The 23665-nt window shown below is 38.0% G+C and overlaps 1 protein-coding gene across 2 annotated transcripts in view; it reads right to left on the bottom strand.

Moving 5' to 3' along the window:
- Positions 1-23665, bottom strand: part of LOC135478071 (polypeptide N-acetylgalactosaminyltransferase 13-like) — a 33289-nt gene that overhangs the window by 3182 nt on the left and 6442 nt on the right. Inside the window, exons 2-12 of one of the 2 annotated variants that reach the window (XM_064758338.1) lie at positions 17358-17923; positions 15680-15851; positions 14526-14692; positions 12902-13006; positions 12439-12541; positions 11812-11982; positions 10929-11046; positions 8191-8371; positions 5398-5537; positions 4941-5039; positions 3398-3532 (exon numbers count right to left, since the gene is read on the bottom strand). In XM_064758338.1, coding sequence (XP_064614408.1) covers positions 3398-3532; positions 4941-5039; positions 5398-5537; positions 8191-8371; positions 10929-11046; positions 11812-11982; positions 12439-12541; positions 12902-13006; positions 14526-14692; positions 15680-15851; positions 17358-17562 — 1596 coding nt within the window. In that variant the 5' untranslated portion in view covers positions 17563-17923. Of the gene's footprint in view, positions 1-2357; positions 2496-3397; positions 3533-4940; positions 5040-5397; positions 5538-8190; positions 8372-10928; positions 11047-11811; positions 11983-12438; positions 12542-12901; positions 13007-14525; positions 14693-15679; positions 15852-17357; positions 17924-23665 lie in introns of both variants that reach the window. The other variant, XM_064758337.1, reaches the window with a different exon arrangement.

Genomic DNA, 23665 nt, shown 5'->3' with positions numbered 1-23665 from the left:
ACCTGAAATATTTGTTTCCGAGGATTGGGCAGGTAATTTTCATGATTGTATATAAGGGATCATCATAAAACGCTAAGATTTACCCTGCCTTGCTGTAAAGCAACAACATCTCGTAACAAAGGGACGTCAACTTGATGTCGACATATTTTTTATCCTGTTGCTACCTGACGAAAAGCATGAAACTTTACTGCAAAAAGGTCAATAATTCAAACACATAGCACAATCCCCAACACCTCGTCAGATTAAAAATAAAACCCACATAGCAAAGAGGACATAATCAAATAAATGTATCAGCTGTATTGTCATTTTCTCTTTGTGTTTGCCACAACCCAAACTACACACTCTGGTTGCCTCCCTTTAGTCCTTCTTCTATTCTACTACACCACAGATTCCCATAACCAAGAATTTTGGTACATGTATTTCAAACATGAACAAAAACAACAAAACAAGGGGTAAAGTGTCTGAGCACCCTTAAAGGTGAACTGCAATGCTTTCAATTTGGCAAAAAATGTTGTTAACTGGCTTTCTGCTGTTAATGTACATGTATTACATAGTGAAGGATTTTCTGAAACTTGTGAAGTTCTCTACATATACCCAATGTGCATGTACACAATAGCACAGATATACAAATTGACAGTGGCATGTTAATCAGATGTTAATTAGATGTTAATAGCTACAAATGCAAGCCTATTATGATCAACATGATGCACTTATACATGAAGAGTTCAGGAGCAAAACCAGAGAAATCCAATAGAATTTTTCATTTTAAATTAAATTCAATTTCATTTACCTTCTGTTAATATTTAATGCAGGCATATGAAGGTACTAATGTAGGTGTTACAAAGTTAACTTTTATAAAGTTGGGGGAATTTATTGAAAAATATAAAAATTCCATAAATTCAATATTTTTAACATCCTGGCATGAACGGTGTTCATCTGCTCTTGTGCCCGAACTCTTCATATACCGTATATAATGGGTTGAATTTAAATGCTACATATATTTTGTTAAATTAACTGTTTCCCCAAAAAGTTAGATACGTATTTTCATGTTAATGAATTATAGGTTGAATGTAAATTCTGTACATTAAAATGTTCAAAATACATTAAATGTTAAACAAAAATGCTGTCTGTGATGCTATGAAATGAAATTTGTGATAACGCTGCTAATACACCTCCCTTTCACTACACTGTTGTGGTTCGAGGAGTGAGCGAGTGAGTGCCTAGGGTTTAATGTCATACTCAACAATTTTTCAGTCATATGACGACGAAGGAATCCTTAGGGTATATGTCATGTGCCTCCTTGACGGAGGACGGATTTCCACCGCTCTTTTATCTAATGTTGCTTCACTGAAACGACTTACCGCAGGCAAGTAAGCTGCCCTGCCCAAGCCATTATACTGATACGGGTCAACCAGTCGTTGCACTATCCCCTTCATGTTGAACACCAAGCGAGGAATTTACAACTTCCTCTTTCAAAGTCTTAAGTGTGCCACGACCCAGGATTAATCCTGGATCTACCGGTTCCGAAGTGGACAGTACAAGCATAATGAGCTTATTTCACATTATTATTTCACATAATTTCGCTTATTTCAGACATTACGCTACTGTCCAAATGTTGAATAAGCTTTATATTACGGTTGCACTCTGGCATTTGTGATTATGTCATATTAAATCGTGTTTAAATGCAAACTTGTAAATTTGATTTGAGTGTCACAGCCACAAGAGTTACAATGTGAAACAAAATTAAATGCGTCATAGGATATTTTGTACTGTCTCTGTGTGTAATTCGATCTGGCACCTTGTTGCACTAAAGCACCTTATTGCTCTGTGTGGGACACAGTGTAACAGAATAAAACACACCTTTTTGCAGTCTTGGGGATTAAAAAAGAAAAAAAAATGCGTGTACACAGGACGTACAGACGAAAAGTCGAGATGGGGTTTTCCCTAGCATTCCTGGTACAATGTGCAACAACCATTGCTTTTATTTGAACTTATCTGATTGCTGTTTCACTCTGTACACAAGAATACTTCACTTATACGACGTTGATCAGCATTATGGTGGGAGGTAACCGAGCAAAAATCAAAGAAATTCTTTTTTTGGGAACTACAACACTTGTAACTGTTCCGCCTGCACCATTCGAATCAAAGCTACATGTTTGCAAGTAAATCGTGTGCTGTGCTGGAGTATGTTTATACGAAGGAGAGGTGTAATTGCATAAACAGTTTAGAACCATAGATAAAGCCACACAATGTGTTAGTGCCTTATTATGATGTTTTTTTTTTAATATGTCCAGGTAACCACACCCATCTGAGGGAAGATCCGTTAATTCTATCTACTGACTTAGCGAAGTATCTACCTCTTTATTGTACTCCCAAATATTTTCAGCATTTACTGGCGGACATTTTAACAGCTTGAGTTCATTAGACCTTGTGTGCAGGATGAGGCAAATATCATCGTCCAATCGCAGCTCTTTCTTCTTAGAGTAAACAAACACCTGATCAAGGAAGCCAATTAGAACATCAGAAACAGTCATATTAACTAGTGACGCACACAACAGCACAGCTGTCAGGGAGCCATAACAGGGGAGACAACTCTAATGGACAGGGCAGACAGGATGACACAAAGAACTCTTTACAAATGTGATTTACAAAAAAAAGCGGGAATTTCTACGTGCATGTGCACAACAACAGATTGATCAATTTTCAAAAAAGTTTTTTAAAAAGTTTTCTTAAATTGATGGAATGATCAAAATTTTGGTTATGTGTGATTCATAGACACCCTTAGAAATCAGTAAATTACAAAAAGCTTTTCTTGCCTCTTGCTGTTTTTGCACACAACACAGGATTTTGACCCTTCTGAAATATACATAAGATACAAAATCAGAAATTCTGAGAAAATGAAAATCAGAAATTTTGTCTGAGTCTGTGTATCCTCTGCCTGCATACCCTTCCAAGTGTTGAGCCCCTAAAAGGGCCGGTGACAGTAACCACAGCTTTGAAATTTTACTAACCAAACACAGTGATGCATGTACACATACAACCTTACATATACATGCACAAGTTACATGTAATAACAAAGGCAGGCAATTTGTGCAACATTCAATATCAAATAAGGTGGCAAAATTTCAAAGCTGCTTATCTGCACATGGGGACGTTGGTATACACATGACGAGGCCATTCAGATTTTAGATGCGTGGAGGCCATACATGTAGATTGTAAAAGATTGAAAACTCTTCTCCGGCCAATCAATTTTTGTCCACATAAACTCCTTTGAACTACATGTAGTTTCTGATAGCATCTACATTTATCACACACATTTATCTGAATGACCTCGTATTGAAAAACAAACAACACCATATTGCACAGTTACGCCCCTTCAGTGGCACTCTCCAGTTACCTTCTTGTCATATTCCCACAACTGATTCCCCCCTACCCCGTGACAATGGAACAGTTTAACTGGACCTCCGACGGATGACACGTCCAGACATACATCATCTGTCTGCAGAGCTTTGGATTTTGTGTATGAAAACACCTGTGTTGTCACATAAATGAAATGTTATTCCATGTCACATATATCTGGTCTGTCACAAATGAAATGTTATTCAATGTCACATATATCCAGTCTGTCACAAATGAAATGTTATTCAATGTCACAAATCTGGTCTGTCACAAAGGAAATGTTATTTCATGTCACATACATCTGGTCTATCACATAAATGAAATGTTATTCAATGTCACATACATCTGGTCTATCACATAAATGAAATGTTATTCAATGTCACATACATCTGGTCTATCACATAAATGAAATGTTATTCAATGTCACATACATCTTGTCTGTCACAAATGAAATGTTATTCAATGTCACATACATCTTGTCTGTCACAAATGAAATGTTATTTCATCACACCCATTTAGGCTGTCACATGAATGAAATGCCATTCAAGGTCATGTATATAAAATCTGATCTGTCTACTAGTGACTAACCCACCTTGTCAACTATAAACACTGGTTTTCTGATGTCATCACATTTGTTCAGTCACTTAAAAAAGATGTGTTGCCAAATAAGAGAATGTGCTTTGTCAAAAGCTTACCATAAATATAAATAAAACTGATTGCTTAGTCCCTCTATCTATCGTACATTTATTTCTTTATTTGAATTGTGTTTACGCCGTACTCAAGAATACTTCACTTATATGACGGTGGCCACAATACGGTGGGAGGAAACAGGGCAGAGCCTGGGGGAAACAACTGACCACCTGAAGGTTGTTGGCAAACTTTCCAATGTACAGCCAAGAGAGAAAGCCAGCATGAGCTAGACTTGAATTCACAGCGACCACATTAGTGAAAGGCTCCTGGGTGATTGAGCCATGCTGGCCACGGAGGCCCCAACAAATGTTTTATCTTGAAAGAGTCTCTAGTCTGTCAAAGAGATGCATCTTTATTGTCATAAGAAAATTTGCGATAAAGAATAGTTGTTCTGTCACATAATAGAGGTTTAATGACAATGATAACAATGACTTTTTTTTTGCCACATGAATAAATACTTAACTTTTCAAAAATGAACATTTGCTTTCATCTATCAGGAAAATGGTTACCTAGAATCATCAATTTTATTTATCTTTTTATCTGATTTGTGCTTTATGCTACACTCAACCGTATTTCACTCAAACATATTTAACTCACATCACCAAAGCCAGTATTTGGGTAGGAGGAACCCACACTCAACAGCAGGCCATGGGTAAACTTTCTCACATACAACTCGAGGGGAATCCACAATGATCTGAACTTGGTACCATCACTTTCAGAAAGTGAATACTTGTAGAACAATGTAAATTTTACATCTGAACATCTCATTTTAAGATCTCAGCATATCAAATATTTGCAGTGTGTTTCTCCCGAAATACATGTGTAAGGGGAGACAACTGTGTTAAACATACCTGGTTACCTCCCATGTTGTGACAGCCCACCATCCCCAGTTTCTCTCCACTTTTGCGTCCCATGCTGTCTAAGCATTGGTGTGTTTCTTTATTTTTAATCTGAAAATTGGACACGTGGCTATAGTAAATATGTGTAACATGAACCTGGAACCATCTTGTTTTCTTCCCCCACCCCAACCCTGTAAAGAAATTAACTGTAATGAATAACCACTCCGAAACAATTTGTTATACTCCATGCTTCACATTTTAGAAAAGAATAACCAAGTCAGTACAGAAAGGTATCAAACTTAAAAATTAAAGCCTTTTTAAAAAAAAAATACAATCAAATACATGTACATGTACAAACTGAGCAATGAAAAAGCAATCAATGCCCTCTCTAACAAGACCACACTAAAATCAAGGGAGATAATCGCAGCAATTTAGAGGTACACATGTAACTTCTTGCTGTTCCACCTACCTCCCCAAGGGAGTAGTAATCCAGAGGCATCTGGGACTCCGGGTAAATATTTTCCAGGTACCACCTGAAACTTTTACATTTTAACTTTTCACGTAACTTTTTCCTCGGCGTGACATCTCCATAATCGACGTTTCTGACTCCTACAAGAATACACATAGGTTGTTACCTTTTGTCAATACTGAGAATGTATAATAAAAGTTCATAATTCTAAAAAGTAGCCATAAATCATTATCCCATGTTGCCACACACCTATCAAGCAATGTTGCCATAGATCTATTAGTCAATGTTTGTATGTATAAATCTGTTAGCTCACATTATCATAAATCAATAAGCCCATGTCGCAACTTTAAATCTATTATCCCTAACTGAACACATCTATTTGCAAACGTTTCTATCTATCTACTGCCCAAATCACTTTAAATATTTTAGTCCTTTTTGCTATAAATTTGCTAGCCCATACTGCTATAAATTTATTATCCAATGTTCCTATAAATTTATTAACCCATGTTGCTAATTACACATCTATTAACCCATGATCTATAAATTCACAATTGCTACTGTATAAATGTCTAAGCTCATGTTGCTGTAAGTACATTAGCCCATGATGCCATAAATCTATTAATGTTGTCATTAGTCCAACTTACTATAAATCTCTTAGCCCAAGTTGCTGAACATATAAATCTTAGTCCATGCTACAATAAATCTATTAGCCCAATTCGATATAAATCTATTACCCTAAGTTGCTGCATGTATAAATCTCTTAGTTCATGCTGCCATAAATCTATTAGCCCAAGCTGCTAGAAATCTATTAGCATATTTTGCTCCATTGCTATATTATTTAACATGATGCACAGCACTTCAGCATTCTCCAATGCACTTCATTGTTTTCTGTGTTTATCTGCATGCAATCCTCAATGCAGTGTTCATGCAATCCTCAACACAATTCAATATTTAATTTGAAACTTTCTTTAAAATCCTCTAAAAGAACCCTCAAATATGCCACATGGACAGGTAAATATCTTTAAATGCCCAGTCTTTTTGATCACTGTGTAGAAAACGTATGCTAGATTTTAACTGTTGCATGTGTCCGTGTATAGGGTATGATAGTTTTACTTTGTCACAAGTTATAGATATCTTCCAGTGAATGTTTTAACTAGATGTATGTGTTAATATAATGCTGGCATTCGGGATATTGTAAACATACGATATTTGAACATACGATATGGCAACCGCCTGATCCCCTCTAAGCAGCTTTGTTCCATTTTATGATCCGTAGCCCATAAACTAAGGCAGAGGCCGAAAAAATAGATACAAGGCATGACCTATATGGTATGTTATCATATTGTTTATGTTCATGACACGAATAATCTTGGATTTAGACCTACCCTCTACACAGTATAATTTCTCATTGACATTAGGAATGTCAACTTTTAATCGCTAAACAAGATGATCACCATGATACAAAGTAAAAAATGATGTCAATTTTAACAAATTTTAACTTCCTACTTTTTACCCAACTCAATAGATTCATGACAGTTTTGTTTGTTGAAAGAGCAGTCACCTTCAAATAGAAGATTTCCTATTGTTGTATTTCTGATTTATAAGCTTTTTCCTGAATGGCAGGCTCTTTTTGAAAAATCCTAAAATAAGGGCTGTACAATCAACAAACTGAACTACCCACATAATGGTCACAACTTGAAAAAGGAGGAACAAAGCTCAAAGAACTTGATATAAAGAATCGTTTTTATCTGGCAGAATTATTTAACAATATGAAAGTTGAACACCCCTGAACGACATCAGCAATCATAAAGATACAACAGCATGAAGGTCAAAGATGATGAAAATGAAGAACTAGGCATGGGGGTTAAATTGTTACAATGAACAACCATGCAAGGGGGTCAAAAAGTTTTAAAATCAAGAAATATACATGAGGGTCAAAAACTTTTAAAATGTAAAACCAAGTGTGGGGGTTTAAAACTTTTAAAAAGAAACACCAAACATGAGGGTCAAAAACTTCTAAAATGAAAAACCAGACCTGGGGATTAAAAACTTTAACATGAAGAACCAAGCATGAGGGTCAAAACATTCTAAAATGAAGAACCACGCAAGGGGTCAAAAAACTGTTACAATGAACAACCAAGCACAGGGGTCAAAAAGTCTTAAAATGAAAAACCAAGCATTAGGATCACAAACTTTTAAAATGAAAAACTAAGCGTGGGGGTTTAAAACTTTTAAAAAGAAAAACCAAGCATGAGGGTCAAAAACTTTTAAAACAAAAAACCAAGCCTGGAGGTCAAAAACTGTTAAAATGAAGAACAAAGAATGAGGGCCAAAAACTGTTAAAATGAAGAACCAAGCATGAGGGTCAAAAACTTTTAAAATGAAAAACCAAGCATGGAGGTGAGAAACTTTCAAAATGAAGAACCAAGCATGGGGTCATAACTTTCAAATGAAAAACCAAAGGTAAGGGGTTAAAGACATTGTAAATGAAAAACTACAGCTCGATAATAAATCCCCCAAAAACAATGAGGGACAAAGATTTTGGAAATGAAGCTTCAAGCAAGAGAGTCAAACAGCTTGAAAATGAGCAACCGGCAATGAATGACACAGACACTGGAAAAGACAATTTAGGATCACATATGACTTGCAACTTAAGAACTATGCTATGTTATAACAGTAATAAGTAAGTATTATTAGACCAGGGATTTTTACCATTACCAAAGCCTCAACAGACACGTGTACATGTATGTATGATTTACAACAAACGCAACAACATGCACACGACAGACAGACCTGGATTTATCTTGTAAAAAAATTCTTTGTATTCGTCCATCCAGACTTCGACGATGCGCATCGTGTTATGGTTGATGATCCTCGCTACTCCCCCTGGCCAGGAGTATGGTGAAGTCTTGCGGAAGACATGACCTACTCGTGAACAGGTCACGATCTCGACTTTACCACCGCACATCCAGACCTAAAAATCATGGAGATAACGGATGTGTGAGGATAAATACAGCATGCACATGCTCCAGGCTAGATGTAGTTGTAGCCAATCAGGGCGGAGCTGGGCAGAAAAATGCTCAAAAAACACTTACATACAGTACAGCATGAACCAGGCTAAAGTTCTCTACAGGCCACCCAGGAGCGAACCACTAGCCAGCCTGTAGTGTGCTTGTGTTTCACCTGTAAAACTGCATGAACGAAGGTGTGGGATTGACTCAATTTCCACAGAACAAAAAAAAAACCCGCTCAACAGATGCATCCTAGACGAAAGATAGCGGTTAGAATTAAGCCTGCTACTGGTGTGCTGGTGGTAAGCTAGTGGCATGCCAATGAGAACCTTTAGTTGATTGGTACTGAAGATACACGTACATGGATTACATAAGCTGTGTGCATTATATACATGTGCACATACCTGCACTATGTCTTGCTGATGCAAGTATTTACAATGTGTGTAGAATGATGCACACAATACATTGGAAGCACTACTTTCTTCTGCATGAAATTGGATGTAATCATTTGTGTGCCAAAAGGAATATATATACATATATATATATATATACATGTATGTGTGTGTATAATGAAGAAAGATGCCAGACATCAGTCAGATGAGCAAATAATCTGCAGAGCAATGCATACCAGGCTTTCCATGGCATTTGCTGAAGCAAATACAGCAGCCATGTTATAAGCCAGCTGCTTTGTGTGTCCAGGGAAGCACTCAAAGGGAGGTAACTGTGCAGGGAATTGAGCTGACAATCATTACAGTATGTTATGCGTCAGCCATTGGGTTTCTGCGACCAGGGAAGCTCTCGGTGGGGAGGGGGTTGTGGGATAACTGGGCGTGGAGCTCAGCAAACAATCATTATACTATGTTACAGTTTAGCCTGCGATGTTTTTTTGAGGCCTGGAAAGCTGGCAGGGGGCGATAACTAGAGTTCAGCATACAGCCATTGCAGTATAGGTTTCAACCTGAGTTGATCTGGCGTATGAACTCTTTCCACTCGTCCATCCACACTTCGGCGACGCGGGCCGTGTTGTGATTGATGATACGTGTAGGGCCTCCGGGAAAAGAATAAGGCGAGTTTTCACGAAAGACGTGGCCGACCCGAGAACATGGTACAATAAGCAGGGTGCCACCACATTGCCAGACCTGTCATACACATATCAAGCCATGGTCAACTCAGCACATATACCTACATGTACTTTTGTATTTTCCCAACTTCTTGATATTGTATGAACATTTAAATCATCAACATATTAGAAATGAAAAATCAGTGGAACAGTGCAAGCAGACTGTTCCTTTATACAGTTTCATTAATTAAAGTAGGAGTGATACAAATGGCATTTGTTAAACACTAAGGTCCTTAAGAGGCTTGCCACAAGCTCATCACTAATTCACCATACGCCCACCACTAGCTCACCACAAACACACCACTAGAACACCACACACCCATCACTAGCTTACCACAAGTACACCCCTAGCTCACCACAAGTACACCTCTAACTCACCATTAATATTCACCCCACCCACTACTAACACGCCACTAGCTTGCCACTAATGCATCACACACTGATCACAACTCACAAGCACACCAGGTTACCACAAGTACGCCCCTAGCTCACCACAAGTACAGCTCTAGCTCACAACAAGCCCACCACTAGCTCACCACTAATTCACCCCACCCACAACTAGCACGCCACTAGCTCGCCACTAATGCATCACAAATCCATCACTAGCTCACCACAAGCACACCACTAGCTCATCACAACCACACCACTAGGTCACCACAAATTCACCTCTTCATATCTTAAAGTAACTCCATTGTACACAGCCTTTGTCTGTTGCATCGCATTTGTCTACAGATATGAAAGCCAGTCAGACAATTCAAATGTTAACTTTCTACAACCAGTCTACTACAGTTCCACTAGCTGACTATAGACACTAACAGGATGCTGTGGCACACAACTGTCTTGTCCCGAGAACCTAACCAGGCTTTCACACTACATTCAACCAATCTTCACTTGAATTTGATACCCATGGAGAAAATTATGAATTTCCTCTTATTTAGGTACATCTGTGAAAGAACGGCTGAAATTCTGAGGCAATTCCTTGTCTCATGTCTTGGTGAAAAACAAAAAAGTGAAAAAGCCAAACAAAAGGGGACAACTGCACTGACTAAGCCAAAAACAAGATTTAGCACGTTGTGTATTGAAGGAAAAGATAGCAACATTGAAGACTGTAAGTTTTCCTATCTTATTTTGATTATTTATTTATGTTTTTATTATTTTTTTGTGAGGGGGTGTGTGTGTATGGAGGGCGGTGAATTTGTTTCATTTCCAATTACCCGGCATCACTGAACTTTAACCCCTCTATGTAATGCCATTAAACCAAATACAATGCTCCACTAAACAAAGGTTACGGTCATAAATTTTAAGTTGAGGTGCTCCACTTTGTTTTGGTCTTTCACACACACAACAACAGGAAAATCTAACCTACCAAAAAATAAAACCCCCCAAAAAAAAGAACTTACCCTAAAGGACATTTCTAAATTCTCAGCCCCCCAGATATCCATGCCTTCATCATAAGACCCGATCTCATAAAAGTACTCCCGGTTTATGGAAAATAGTCCTCCAGCCATGGTAGGAGACCTAGAATAAAATTTCATGTCATTTTACATACAGCTTACCTTTCGGTCACTATGTCAAATAAACTCTTTATTATTTTGTTCATTTCTGATAACATTTCTCTCCAGTTACTGTAACAAATCAATTTACATGCACATGTCTATACCAGTGGTTAGATTTATGCTGTAATAGTGCACTTTAGAAGAAAAGACAACAAATAATATAATTTATTCAGAGGTGGATTTAAAGAGATGTGGAAACAGAGCAGAACGACCACAGACATTTTTGTGATGTGCTTGCACTGGTAAGTCAAAGAATGAATTTCTAATATGGAATTCTAATGAGGCCATGGGATGCGCCGAGTTAAAGCAACAAGAAACATGATGTCACATAGTCCATATACCACCCACATATAGTTAAATAGCAATCCAGGATTCAAATGACATAAGTGGAATCAGCTGGGTTCCCGGGTTACAGACATGACTTCATCAAACTGATTAGTTGGGGGTGCTTCTGATTTTGTCAATGTGTGGGATTTTGCTTCCTTTGATCAGCAATACCTCCATTATGCGACATCATAAAGACAAAAAAAGCATGTTTTCTGAATTTTATGTGGGACACATTATCAACACATATATGCATCTAGTCTGGTGTGACCTTTTCTTTTAACACGTGAAAGCAGTCAGAATTCTGGGTGGAAGGATTCATGCTAAAAAAAAAAAAACACCACTCTTTGCCAAGTCCATAGCTCTTCACACAGACCCTGGGCAGCTGTTATGATCATCTTACCGTGTGGGTAGGCTCCTGTCCCCACCCCTCCTCTCCAGCTCCCTCTGGGGGACGGGGTACCAGCGGAAGTTCAGTTTCCAGTTAAACCCTCCCCAGGTCATGTCGGATCCGGTGATGTATTCAAACGTGTCGTCGCTGATCACATCAATGATGGGGCACACCACGGCAGACCTGTAGGCACACAACAACAGAACATGTATTTGGAGGCTTTTCTTTTTGAAGGGAATCCTGTATCCGTTTAAAGATGGGTGACGGACAAAGAGTGAAGTGGAAAGGCAACACGTCTTTATTAGCTTCATATATTCACAGATATATCACTACATGTACATGTACACGTAAACAGGCCCTTCATAAACAAGCGAGAACTATGTATAATTTACAATACACATGTATTTCTCTCAAATTTACACTGAAAAATAACTTTCACTTTTACAGTACACCTTTAATGAACGGGTGACAGACATAAAATGTAGTGAAAGTGCAGCAACTCTTAAACGGATTATTACATTCACAGGTGTGACTACCAGTAAAGGGTCACTCATAAAACACCATAAACAAGAGAAAACTATGCATACTGCATGATGTACATGCATTTCACTCAGTGGTTAATTGCCGAATGATTCTCACCTGTCGTTATATATCTCATTAAGGAGTGGTTCCAGCCAACCCTCAGTACATTCACAGTGAGCATCCAAAAACGTCAGCACTTTACCTTTAGCCTTTTCAGCACCTGTGTAAAAGTATGAAATTAAAAACATGTGTCAATTGAATGCTTTGATCAATCTATTTAATTCATAGCACACAGGGACTGTTTCTTCCACATCAGAGAAAGATCTTAATTTTTCATTAATACTGTGGATGTAAGGCTTATTCTAACAGGTTGAGGCAGGCAGAGATTTTAAAGTAACCACCTTTTTGACTTTTGAACCAGGAGTATCATCAACTGGCTGCTTAGAGCACTTTTATTAGTGACCCAGCAAGAATCTCTGTTTAGAACCTGGAGAAAGATTCTCAGTTAACCAAGTACAGATACTGGCAAAACTTCCTGATATGAGGCCATATGGTGTAATGGTCTGCACATTAGATGTACCTTTCAGTCGTGCCCGAATCAGCCCAGTCCTACTCTCAGACCTCAGTACGCTCACAGACACTGGTAGGGTTGCCACGTAGTCATCCAGCTTCTTCCCCAACTCATCTGAAATCAGAAATGTGGGCAATAAACAATGCTTGTACACCTTGAAGATTTCACATTTCCAGGCTTTTCTTAGGCTTTTTCAGGCCCAAGAATCACATTTTCTCCCCGACTACTTGAATCATAAAATATTGTACACGTGTACAATGTATAATGATCTTATTAGCATGCATGTTCATAAAGCAATTTGAAAAGTATTGGAAACAAATTTCTCAGTGTCAGTATTCTATATGTATATGTGGTAACGCAGAAAAGTATCTTTAAATTTCTTAAAATTTTAAAGTTTTCAAGGTCACAAGCAATGTCCAATTTTCATAATAATAAAATAATAATAATAATAAAATAGCCTTTTCATCTACAGTCTGCATACTTCTTTAAAAATGCAGAAATTACAATATTTTTAAAAAGGAGAGGGTGTGCTAGAAACGTTTTTTATTGCCAGTGCCTACAATAGTGGCACCCTTATTGGGGGAGTGGCAGTTCGAAAAGATTTTATTGTTAGTGTGCCTACAACAGTGGCACCCTTTTGGGGGAGGGGTAGTTCGAAAAGATTTTATTGTCAGTGTGCCTACAACAGTGGCACCCTTTTGGGGAAGGGGAGTTCGAAAAGATTTTATAGTCAGTGTGCCTACAACAGTGGCACCCTTTTGGGGAGGGGGAGTTCGAAAAGATTTTATAGTCAGTGTGCCTACAACAGTGCCACCCTTTTGGGGAGGGGGAGTTTGAAAAGATTTTATTGTCAGTGTGCCTACAACAGTGGCACCCTTATTGGGGGAGGAGGAGTTCGAAAAGATTTTATTGTCAGTGTGCCTACAACAGTGGCACCCTTTTGGGCGAGTGGAAGTTCGAAAAGATTTTACTGTCAGTGTGCCTACAACATTGTCACCCTTATTGGGAGAGTGGCAGTGCGAAAATATTTTATTGTCAGTGTGCCTACAATAGTGGCACCCTTATCGGGGGAGGGGGAGTTTGAAAAGATTTTATTGTCAGTGTGCCTACAACAGTGGCACCCTTATTGGGGGAGGGGGAGTTCGAAAAGATTTTATTGTCAGTGTGCCTACAATATTGGCACCATTTTTGGGAGAGTGGCAGTTCATAAACATTTTATTGTCTGTGTGCCTACAACAGTGGCACCCTTTTGGGGGAGGGGGAGTTCGAAAAGATTTTATTGTCAGTGTGCCTACAACAGTGGCACCCTTTTGGGGGAGGGGGAGTTCGAAAAGATTTTATTGTCAGTGTGCCTACAACAGTGGCACCCTTTTGGGGGAGGGGGAGTTTGAAAAGATTTTATTGTCAGTGTGCCTACAACAGTGACACCCTTATTGGGGGTGGGGGAATTTGAAAAGATTTCATTGTCAGTGTGCATACAACAGTGGCACCCCTTATTTGGAAGAGGGTGTTAGAAACGATTGTACTGACAGCGCTTCCAACAGAGGTACCCTACAGGGGTGTACTAGAAACAATTTTATTGCCAGAGCGTACAACAATGGTTCCCCCAACCTATGACACCTGCACCCCTCACCTCTTTCGCTGGCGTCATCCACCAGGATAACCTCTTCCAGCAGGTCCCGTGGCGAGCGGTTAATCACGCTCCACACGGTCCGCAGCAACGTTGACCACGCCTCGTTGTGGAACACTATTATAACACTCGTGCTCGGCAAAGCTTTTGGGTAGACTTTTGACTTACACCTGAAACAGACAAGGTTTAGAACATTTTTAGACGAAAAAATTTACTTCAACCTTTTCTGTACTGGCTTACTTAGTCGACTACAGGTTTACTCCACATCACTGATCAGGGCAAGATCTACAGTCCAGAAAACGTTTTGGATCCCAAACAATCACGCCATACTAAAATAATCTGCATAGTCACGGACTTACACGTAAAAGCTCCAAGAGAACATAATTTCAGTTTAATCGAATTTTCTTAAAAAATATTGCTATTCACACTATATGGAGTCAGAGGCTTTACTTTTACTCCAATTATAGCCTTGCATTAAGGCATGTACATGCATGTCAGAGGTCAGGTTTACGACTATAGCAAACTGTACAGATACATAGCCTACAGGCAAATAACAGGCAGATCTGACAAAGCTGCTCCAACCCTTGTGACCCCCATCTGGTAAATAGGCTGTCCCTTTCAGTTAAATGACTGTAGTCTATGATAAACAAACAATATTCCACTTGACCGGACATCTCTCGTTACCTGTAGCCTGCAAAGTATTTATTTGATTTACTCATTTGACTGGTGTTTTACGCCATACTCAAGAATATTTCACTTATACGATGGTGGCCAGCATTATGGTGGGTGGAGGTCAATCACTTTTAATAATATCATGGATTTCTTGGTTGGACAACTGGATTTTTCAGTTTATGCTCTGGTAAATATGATTTCAATATATACATACCTACAAAGCATCTGATGCAATTTTATGATGGAATGCACTGGTATATGAGCATCAATATAGATACATGTAATAGAGAATGTGCATCTCAGGTCCATGTAAAAACAGTGTAAACTGACAGGCCTTTCCTTAGAACCTGTTACTCTTTTATATCACCAAACCCATGGGCTCTCATGAGACTTTCTCAGAAGTTAAATATCACTTCAACATTGACAGTACAATTGGGAACAAGAGGGGATCATGGGTGTCTCTTCTACTAAGCACTCTGCATTACCCTGACATCCGATGGTCTGGTAACGATCTATTCAGTGACATCATCTCACTGGCCAGTAAATTAAACTGGTGGATTTTAAACTTTTGCTTGGACTCTTCCTGCATCTCGACAGGTATCACCACAGCCTTCCCCATTTCCCCGGGACCAGTCGGGGAGCGCGGTGGGAGGAGACCTGTAACACAGAGGAGAATCCACGTCAAAATGAAGAAATGACTGAATGACTGAATGAATGGATGGATGAATGGATGAATGAATGAATGAGTGGATGAATGAACGAACGAATGAATGGATGGATGGATGAATGAGTGAGTGGATGAATGAACGAATGGATGAATGAATGGATGGACGAATGAGTGGATGAACGAATGAATCAATGGATGAATGAAATCTGATTTACAGAGGGCAACTCCGAAAAAATGGGGAACTCAAAAAATCCTTCTCGCCTGCTGCAATGTAGTCTAAAGCTATGAACTCTTTTCTGCTTTTCTTTATTATGTCACAATTATCCGTGTACTGTATGCATGCTCATAAAACACCTATGGGTTTTTAATTGTAAATCTCTGCTACAGTTGGCTATAGCAATGAAACGTGTGGAACTGGCAAAGTTGTCTCAAAGTAAAAATGAGATCATGTCAGATGACTAATAGGTGCTGTATTCAAAGAGAAAAGTGGGTTTGTTGTGGGGTGGTAGTGTGGGCTAACATGCTAATCTGTGCTGGCAACGTTGCATCCACAAGATATAGATCAATCAGTCCATCTGTGCTTTTTTTTTAAACCATAAACCATGTGCACATGTGCTCCCACTCCACCACAATATACACGTTCTGTGTGATCCTCAAAATCTGCTTATATATATATATATAAACAGATTCATGACTACATGTACAAATTCTGAAAGGATTTTCATTCACAATTTAAATTTGCAAACCCACACAATCCATTAAACAGTTCAGAAAGTTTATTCAGCTGTCAACTTGAGTGACTGAACAGAAACTGCAGCTGTGGAAAGCTGCAGGCTCTGACAAAATACAATCAACATATCAACATGAGTAGGATGTTTCTCCACATCTGCTTTGAAAACACCTGATCTAGTTTACTTAATTGATTTTTATAGTCAGTTATAGGCAGATGTTTTCACTGAACCCAATAAAATGTATTACTTATTTGAAAAATCTATTTGCTTTCCACTTCACCCCTTCCCGTCCCCTAACTCTCAGATTCTGACACGTACATGTATCACTGAGACCTGTCATTACTTGTCCGCTTGGCGGATGATCTCGCAATCAGTTTTCTTGTGTGCATATTTAACTATTTGAAGAAACAATTTACATGTGCACGTATCTGTGAACACCACATTTCATACACAGGCTACTATTTAAGACATTATACATACAAGAGCATATGACATACAAGGAGAGTTCAGGCGCAAAAACTGATACATATAAATTCATTTCAATTTTAAAATTTACATGTACCTCCTGTTTATAGATATGCAGGCAGATGAAGGCAGGTGTAAAAAAAAAAAAAACTAACTATCACAAAATTGAGAGAGCAAATGCAAATTAACAAAAAGGTTAAAATTCCATGAATACATTTTTTTTTTCTGTCTAGGCATGAATGGCGTTTATCTGCTTCTTGGCATGAACCCTTCACATGATTCATGTAACAGAACACTTACCTCTTGGTAAAATTTTATCTAAAAGGCCACCAGGTTTTTGCTCCGATCTTTTCTCGCCTCCTGCTGAGTCGCCCTTGTTTGAGCACTGGGCATTAGAGCCGGTACAATCCGTGTAGTACATGAGTAGCGCAACGTCCAACAGAAACCAAACCATTGACGTGGCCATAATAACCTTACAATACTGTAGTTTCAGACGACTAACCATTTTTGCTGTTTTTAGTCAAAAACTGTACTGTACAACAACAACAGAATATAATGTATAAAAAAAATCTAAATCACATGTAATGGCACAATAAAAAATAAATAAGCTTACTGCTCTTGTAAATGTTAATAAAGTCCAACAGATCTTTGGTCTGACATTGTTAGTTTAAGTCCTCTATCTGAGGAAATGTGTAAAATTCTCCCAAATACATTGTCAATGGTACTGATATGCACAAAGTCCAAACAGCCATGTTTCTTGTTGTCATGGCAACCATAATTAATGTTTGATTCACATTCAGTTGATGTAATGTTGTTTCAATTCCACATCAAATCATCCTGGAAAGTGCTCTGGTGCTCTTTAAAGCCTGAAAGCAGAAAAAGAAAACAAATAATTTATTAAAGTTAAGCAGGAACCAAAGGTTTACGATGGTGAGAGATCAAATACACAGGTTCATGTACTGCAATATACACTTCTCCATACTGCATGCACTTTACATTCACATTGGTTTGTAAACACATATATGTACATATTATATACATATATCAAGATACCTGCATATATGTAAGTCTTCAAAGAAAAAAAAGAATCTTGCCACCATATGGCTGAAATGATATGGCTGAAACATGCCAACATGGTGCTACAGTATATAGCCACAATCATTCAGCCATTTGTTAAAAACAAAGAATGATTGGGCTTTACAATGCCATGTTAGCCAATATATTTACAGCCTGGTTTATACAAGTATTTATACGGTTTACATTTTTTCTATTTACCAAGGATTTAAACTGGCCCTAGGAAATCAATCTACCCATCTGGACCCGTATTTCAGTCATAAATTGCAAGCCCTTAAAAAGTCAAACTCATGACAGTAAAGAACTCAAACTGTGGTTAGTACGTTGTTCTGTAGTAAAGAGAAGTAGTACCGTTATCAATAGTGATTCAACCTGGGGAGAAAGTTATCCATCAAGACAAAATTACATGTACATATCCTAAACCACTTAGACCCAAGCCATTTAATCATTAACAACCATACTAATTATTTGCTCTATTTATCATCATTTTGCTCTGTAAACCACTATATAAATGTACAGATGAATAATTGAGTTACTGGAGGCTATACTATACATGATAAGGATCAGACTTAATGAGAGGAGGAGGCGATATACAACATGTATTATGAATACACATGTAGTAGATACTTGATTTATTTATTTATTTGATTGATGTTTTACGCCGTACTCAAGAATATTTCACTTATACGACGGCGGCCAGCATTATGGTGGGTGGAAACCGGGCACATCCCGGGGGGAAACCCACGATCATCCGCAGGTTGCTGGCAGACCTTCCCACTTACGGCCGGAGAGGAAGCCAGCATGAGCTGGCCTTGAACTCACAGCAACCGCATTGGTGAGAGGCTCCTGGGTTATTACGCTGCGCTAGCGCGCTAACCGACTGAGCCACGGAGGCCCCTGTAATAGATACAAGCATACAACTACTGTACATACACAGTATATTCAAAATTAAAATAATACTAATATTACTTATACATGTACATGTACAGGTACATGTACATAAACTGTCACATGTGTTTTAATAGTCCTGGTGATTTCCTAAAGACTGATTTATTTATCTGACTGGTGGGTTATGTAGCAAAGACTATTTCACTTTTAATATACATGAACATGTCCAACAGCCTCCACCATTATGGCATAATATTAGGTCACACACTAGAAAGTGATAAATGGATTGTCAAACATATTTAGCATTAAAACATTCTCATAAAAACTATTTACCCAAACAACACAAAATATGCGAATATGGGCACTGTGTATATTTTATATTCTAGATGAAATATAATTTTAGTGCTCACTATCTCTTAATACAAATTGTGATCATTATAAATTATATACTGAAACGAACCACTTTGAAACGTTTCATTTCTTTGCTTCAAAATATCTACACGTGTGTTAAATAATAATGCATACCTGTACCTGTGAACAATTAGAACCACAGTCCCTGCAGTTTACACAAACAGTTCTGACTTCACCAGTAAGCACTACATATACAGTATCAGCAGGACTTGATTCCTATTTAACAACACCCTTATCCCGTTACCTGGGTATAAGGTTTCAACTGCCATGGCAACATCATGCCTACTTGTACATGTATATACTTTAGTACTGGTTTCCATAGCAATTGTGACAACTTGAATTGCGAAGTCAACCTCCAGTGGTGTCATCACAAAATAAAAATAGAAGTGCACTGAACACGTACAAGCAACTTTAGTCCACACTGTTTAAAGTTTAGTTCAGATAAAGATGTTTCCCGTTTGACCATGTCAAATCTGTCCACATATCCCCCTAATCATTGGAGTGCATTTTTTACAAGCATAAAATATAATAATAAATACGAAATGGCTGATGACTACAGGTGCATCAGGGGTTGATCAAACCAGATGTATCAGCCTCACCTTTTTTATGTGTAACACGAAAAGTGTCAACACTTATCATTTGGGATTCCGAACTTCCGACGCCCAAATCCTTTGGGCAGGTTCAAAAATACCTTGGATCAGGCCATGTGCATGTACCTGTATTTGTACGTACGTGTACTTGTGGATGTAGCAGGATGTATGTACCCAAAACAGTCTCTTCCAGTGGAGAGTCAGCTGTTGTGTAGTGTACACGGAAAATGTCGGTGTCAGAAGTGGGATTGAAGTTGTGTTCCACTCCTGCATACAGGCACACTGACTTCAGCCTAGTTTATAAAACCCCTAAGACCACAGGAATTCTCTGATTAAGCTAAGTCAACATAACACACAGTCGGTTCACTTACAAGCCTGGCAAAGCCTGACTTACAAGACAGTCTGTGTGTCAACTTTTAACGGTTTCCCTATTTAAAATCATTCCAGTAGACAGCTGACATAGCTTTGGCTTAGCTAATGCCCCAGGTAATACTGCAAATGTACACAATGTAGACACAGTCAGGGATACAATAGTCTTATGATGCAAAACTACATTGTAAATGATAAGTGCAGATACACTTGGCCATCATTAAAAAAAAGTTTGTTTGACGTACCTCAACCGACCTTCCAAAGAAGAGCTCTACTCTAAACTTTTTCCTTGAATTCTAAACTTTTTCCTTGAATTTTATAGACAGAACTTTTATCCCCAATGTTAATGTCAATAAAATATTGATATTAATCATAAGCCAGAATAAAAAAAGAAGTCCATATCAGCCTATCCTATTTTTTCTCTGATATGGTTACATTATTGCCCCGGCAACAAAGAATTTTTTATTTTATCTTACTGAACAACGCCCTGGACTTGCACACACGGCTTAACTTGACAATAGTGATCGTCTATGTATTGTAGTCATCAAAAAGATCTAAGCATGAACTCTATACTATCTCTATGTATATTTCATTTATGAACATTGTAATAGTGTGCATACTGACTTCTTTAAAGAAATTTAATGTTATGTTTATTTATTTGATTGGTGTTTTACACAGTACTCAAGAATATTTCACTTACACGAGGGCTCAATACATGCAACACAATTTTAACAAACACTGTCTAAGCCGTTACTGGACACAGATGTCAACATTCTGGATAGGACATAACCTACTGTACATCTTTATTTATTATGCCAAAACAAGTGTTTGACACGAAGATTTAAAAGTTATAAATATAAAAATTAATAATTTACTTTATTAATATCAAAGACGAGAAAATCAAAATGTCTACATTCCAATAAATTGCCTGTGACCTTAAGACTTATCTTATTACTACTCAGTGTACCCACTACACTGTACATTCCATTACATTATTGAACACGATAAATCATTACAGGTCATGTCTATGTGTAGCTACCTGTATTTACACCAATGTGAAAGAGCAAATGGCTTTGCTAAAACCTCCCTCAGTCAATATTTTTAATCTGACTTGTAGTACACCTAGTTCCCCAACACAGCCTATCTACAAAATATCTACATGTACAGAATATATCACACTAAAGGGAATTTTGTGCACATGTGTGCAAGCAGTATTGGACGGAACATACGCTGAGGAACTTGTAGATTCCCACAGATTTTGGTCTGAAGACATTCATGAACAGCTGACTGAATGGCACATTTTCTCATAATAAAATACAGGCTGATTTATCCTAAAATACACATACATGCAGATAACCTTTACATGCTGTATGTACATATATGTAGACATATTGGCAGAACATATATGTATAATGCCCAATATCGCTAAAACCAGATCTATTGGCCGCTCTTTAAATACATGCAGGCTTGTTGCTGATGTGATCTGAAGAAATGCCTATTGACACCTTCATTCTTGGTCCGATCAAGTTCTTGCTTTCCTATTTTGAGAAGCAAAGTTTGCCTTTTCAATCATTTCTCTACTGACCTCAGCAACGATATATGGATCACTTGAGGAGATGGGAGTACATGTAGGTGTTTCCTTTGATCAAGCAGTCAGTATTGGGAGTAGCTACTAAATTTGACCTTACGGCAAGACTGGTTCAAAACCAGTCATATACATCTAGGTCTGAGTTAGACTATGCTGAATGTTGGGGATATATGTATGACGTGCACAGATTAACTAATTCTAAAGGTAAGAAAGCTACATTAACGAATTAGGTAAGAATATTTGGCGTGACAAAATGATGACATTTTCCGTGTGAAAAAGGCTAGTAAATTACGGCTGGAAAAGGCTGGAGAATTTTGGGAAGAATGAACAAAATAATTTGGGAACTGAAGAACTATCGGGCATAAGCGAAAAAGGTTGATCATGAAAAGTAGCTATATCTGCACATGTACATATATGTACACTGGATTGTGAAAGAAATAATAAATTTCTGTGAAAACACAAAAACTGAAAAATTATGGTTCGAAAAGATAAAGATGATAGATTGAAAAAGATTGTAGCATTATGGATTGAAAATGTCATAGGATTATGCTTGGAAAAGATTATGGTATGAAGAATTGAAGCATAAATGTATATATGGATTGAGAACATAACAGGATTATGAATTGAAAAGCTTGTATGTGGCGGATTATGGTTTCAAAAGGTGTGAATTAGCGGATTTTGCATGTGTGCACATTTCCTATTATTATACCTCATAGAATGATTCTAGTTTTCCACCGGTCAACACACGGTCACATGACATTCTGCAACACATGATGTGCAATGATCTCAAGCTTAAGCAAAGTAACGTCATGCTCACAAAGTAATATCCCATGTTCACAAGGCAATAGCCAATAATCTCGTGCTAATAGCCAATGATCATTTGCGCTAATTCTACTGCAGTTACCTCCCTTAGTGTGCTTCTTTGAAATGTAAACAACCAGAGGATGGTTAGCCCCGCTATCGATGCACAAATTCAGTGATTTAAAGCACAAGGTAACCAAGTACCCGGTTATTTCCGTATAAAAAAACATACAGCGCATGCTGAGGATGGGATATACAGGTATATCAGGAATTGTAAGCTCTCAACCAGTAATAATCAACTTGTGCTTGTCTCGAGCTGACATTTCCTGATATCCCGTCCTTCAGCGTTCTCTATCTGTGTGATGTCAAGATAAATGTGCAGGGCTACAATCATTGCGGTTTATTGAGGGTCTGCTGATTACCAAGTTTTCTCCACGTCTGTTGATTTCTTACACCTGCATGGTTGTACTGGTGATCTCTGATGGAGAAATGTCACCGTCCACGTATATTGAAGTGCCTACTTTCCAGTTTACTGCTTATTAAATTTTCCCAGGTGCTCATGTTCATGTACTTTTACTTTACACCTGTACATGTACAAACAGCCTCCAACACTTTGAATTTTCATGTTTTTTTATGGTAACCCATTACAAAAACCAGAGCATTCTTTGTGATTATGTTCTTGAATGATACATGTAAATCACAAGGTGCTATAAAACAAAGAGTACGGTGGTAAGGAAAATTAAGAAAAAAACATATGCCAAAAAAAAAAAAAAATTACTTTTTTTTCATCTTTGGGGTGTATTTTCTTTCTTAACAGCACCTCTGTTTTATGCATCAGTGGTCAGGAATATTCGCAAAATGACAGTATCAACCACAGCAGGCTACTT

This window comes from Liolophura sinensis, chromosome 11, assembly GCF_032854445.1.
Source record: "Liolophura sinensis isolate JHLJ2023 chromosome 11, CUHK_Ljap_v2, whole genome shotgun sequence".
In the NCBI taxonomy this organism is placed as follows: domain Eukaryota; kingdom Metazoa; phylum Mollusca; class Polyplacophora; order Chitonida; family Chitonidae; genus Liolophura; species Liolophura sinensis.
The sequence above is the reverse complement of the archived record's forward strand: the minus strand, read 5'-3'. Positions and strand labels throughout refer to the sequence as shown.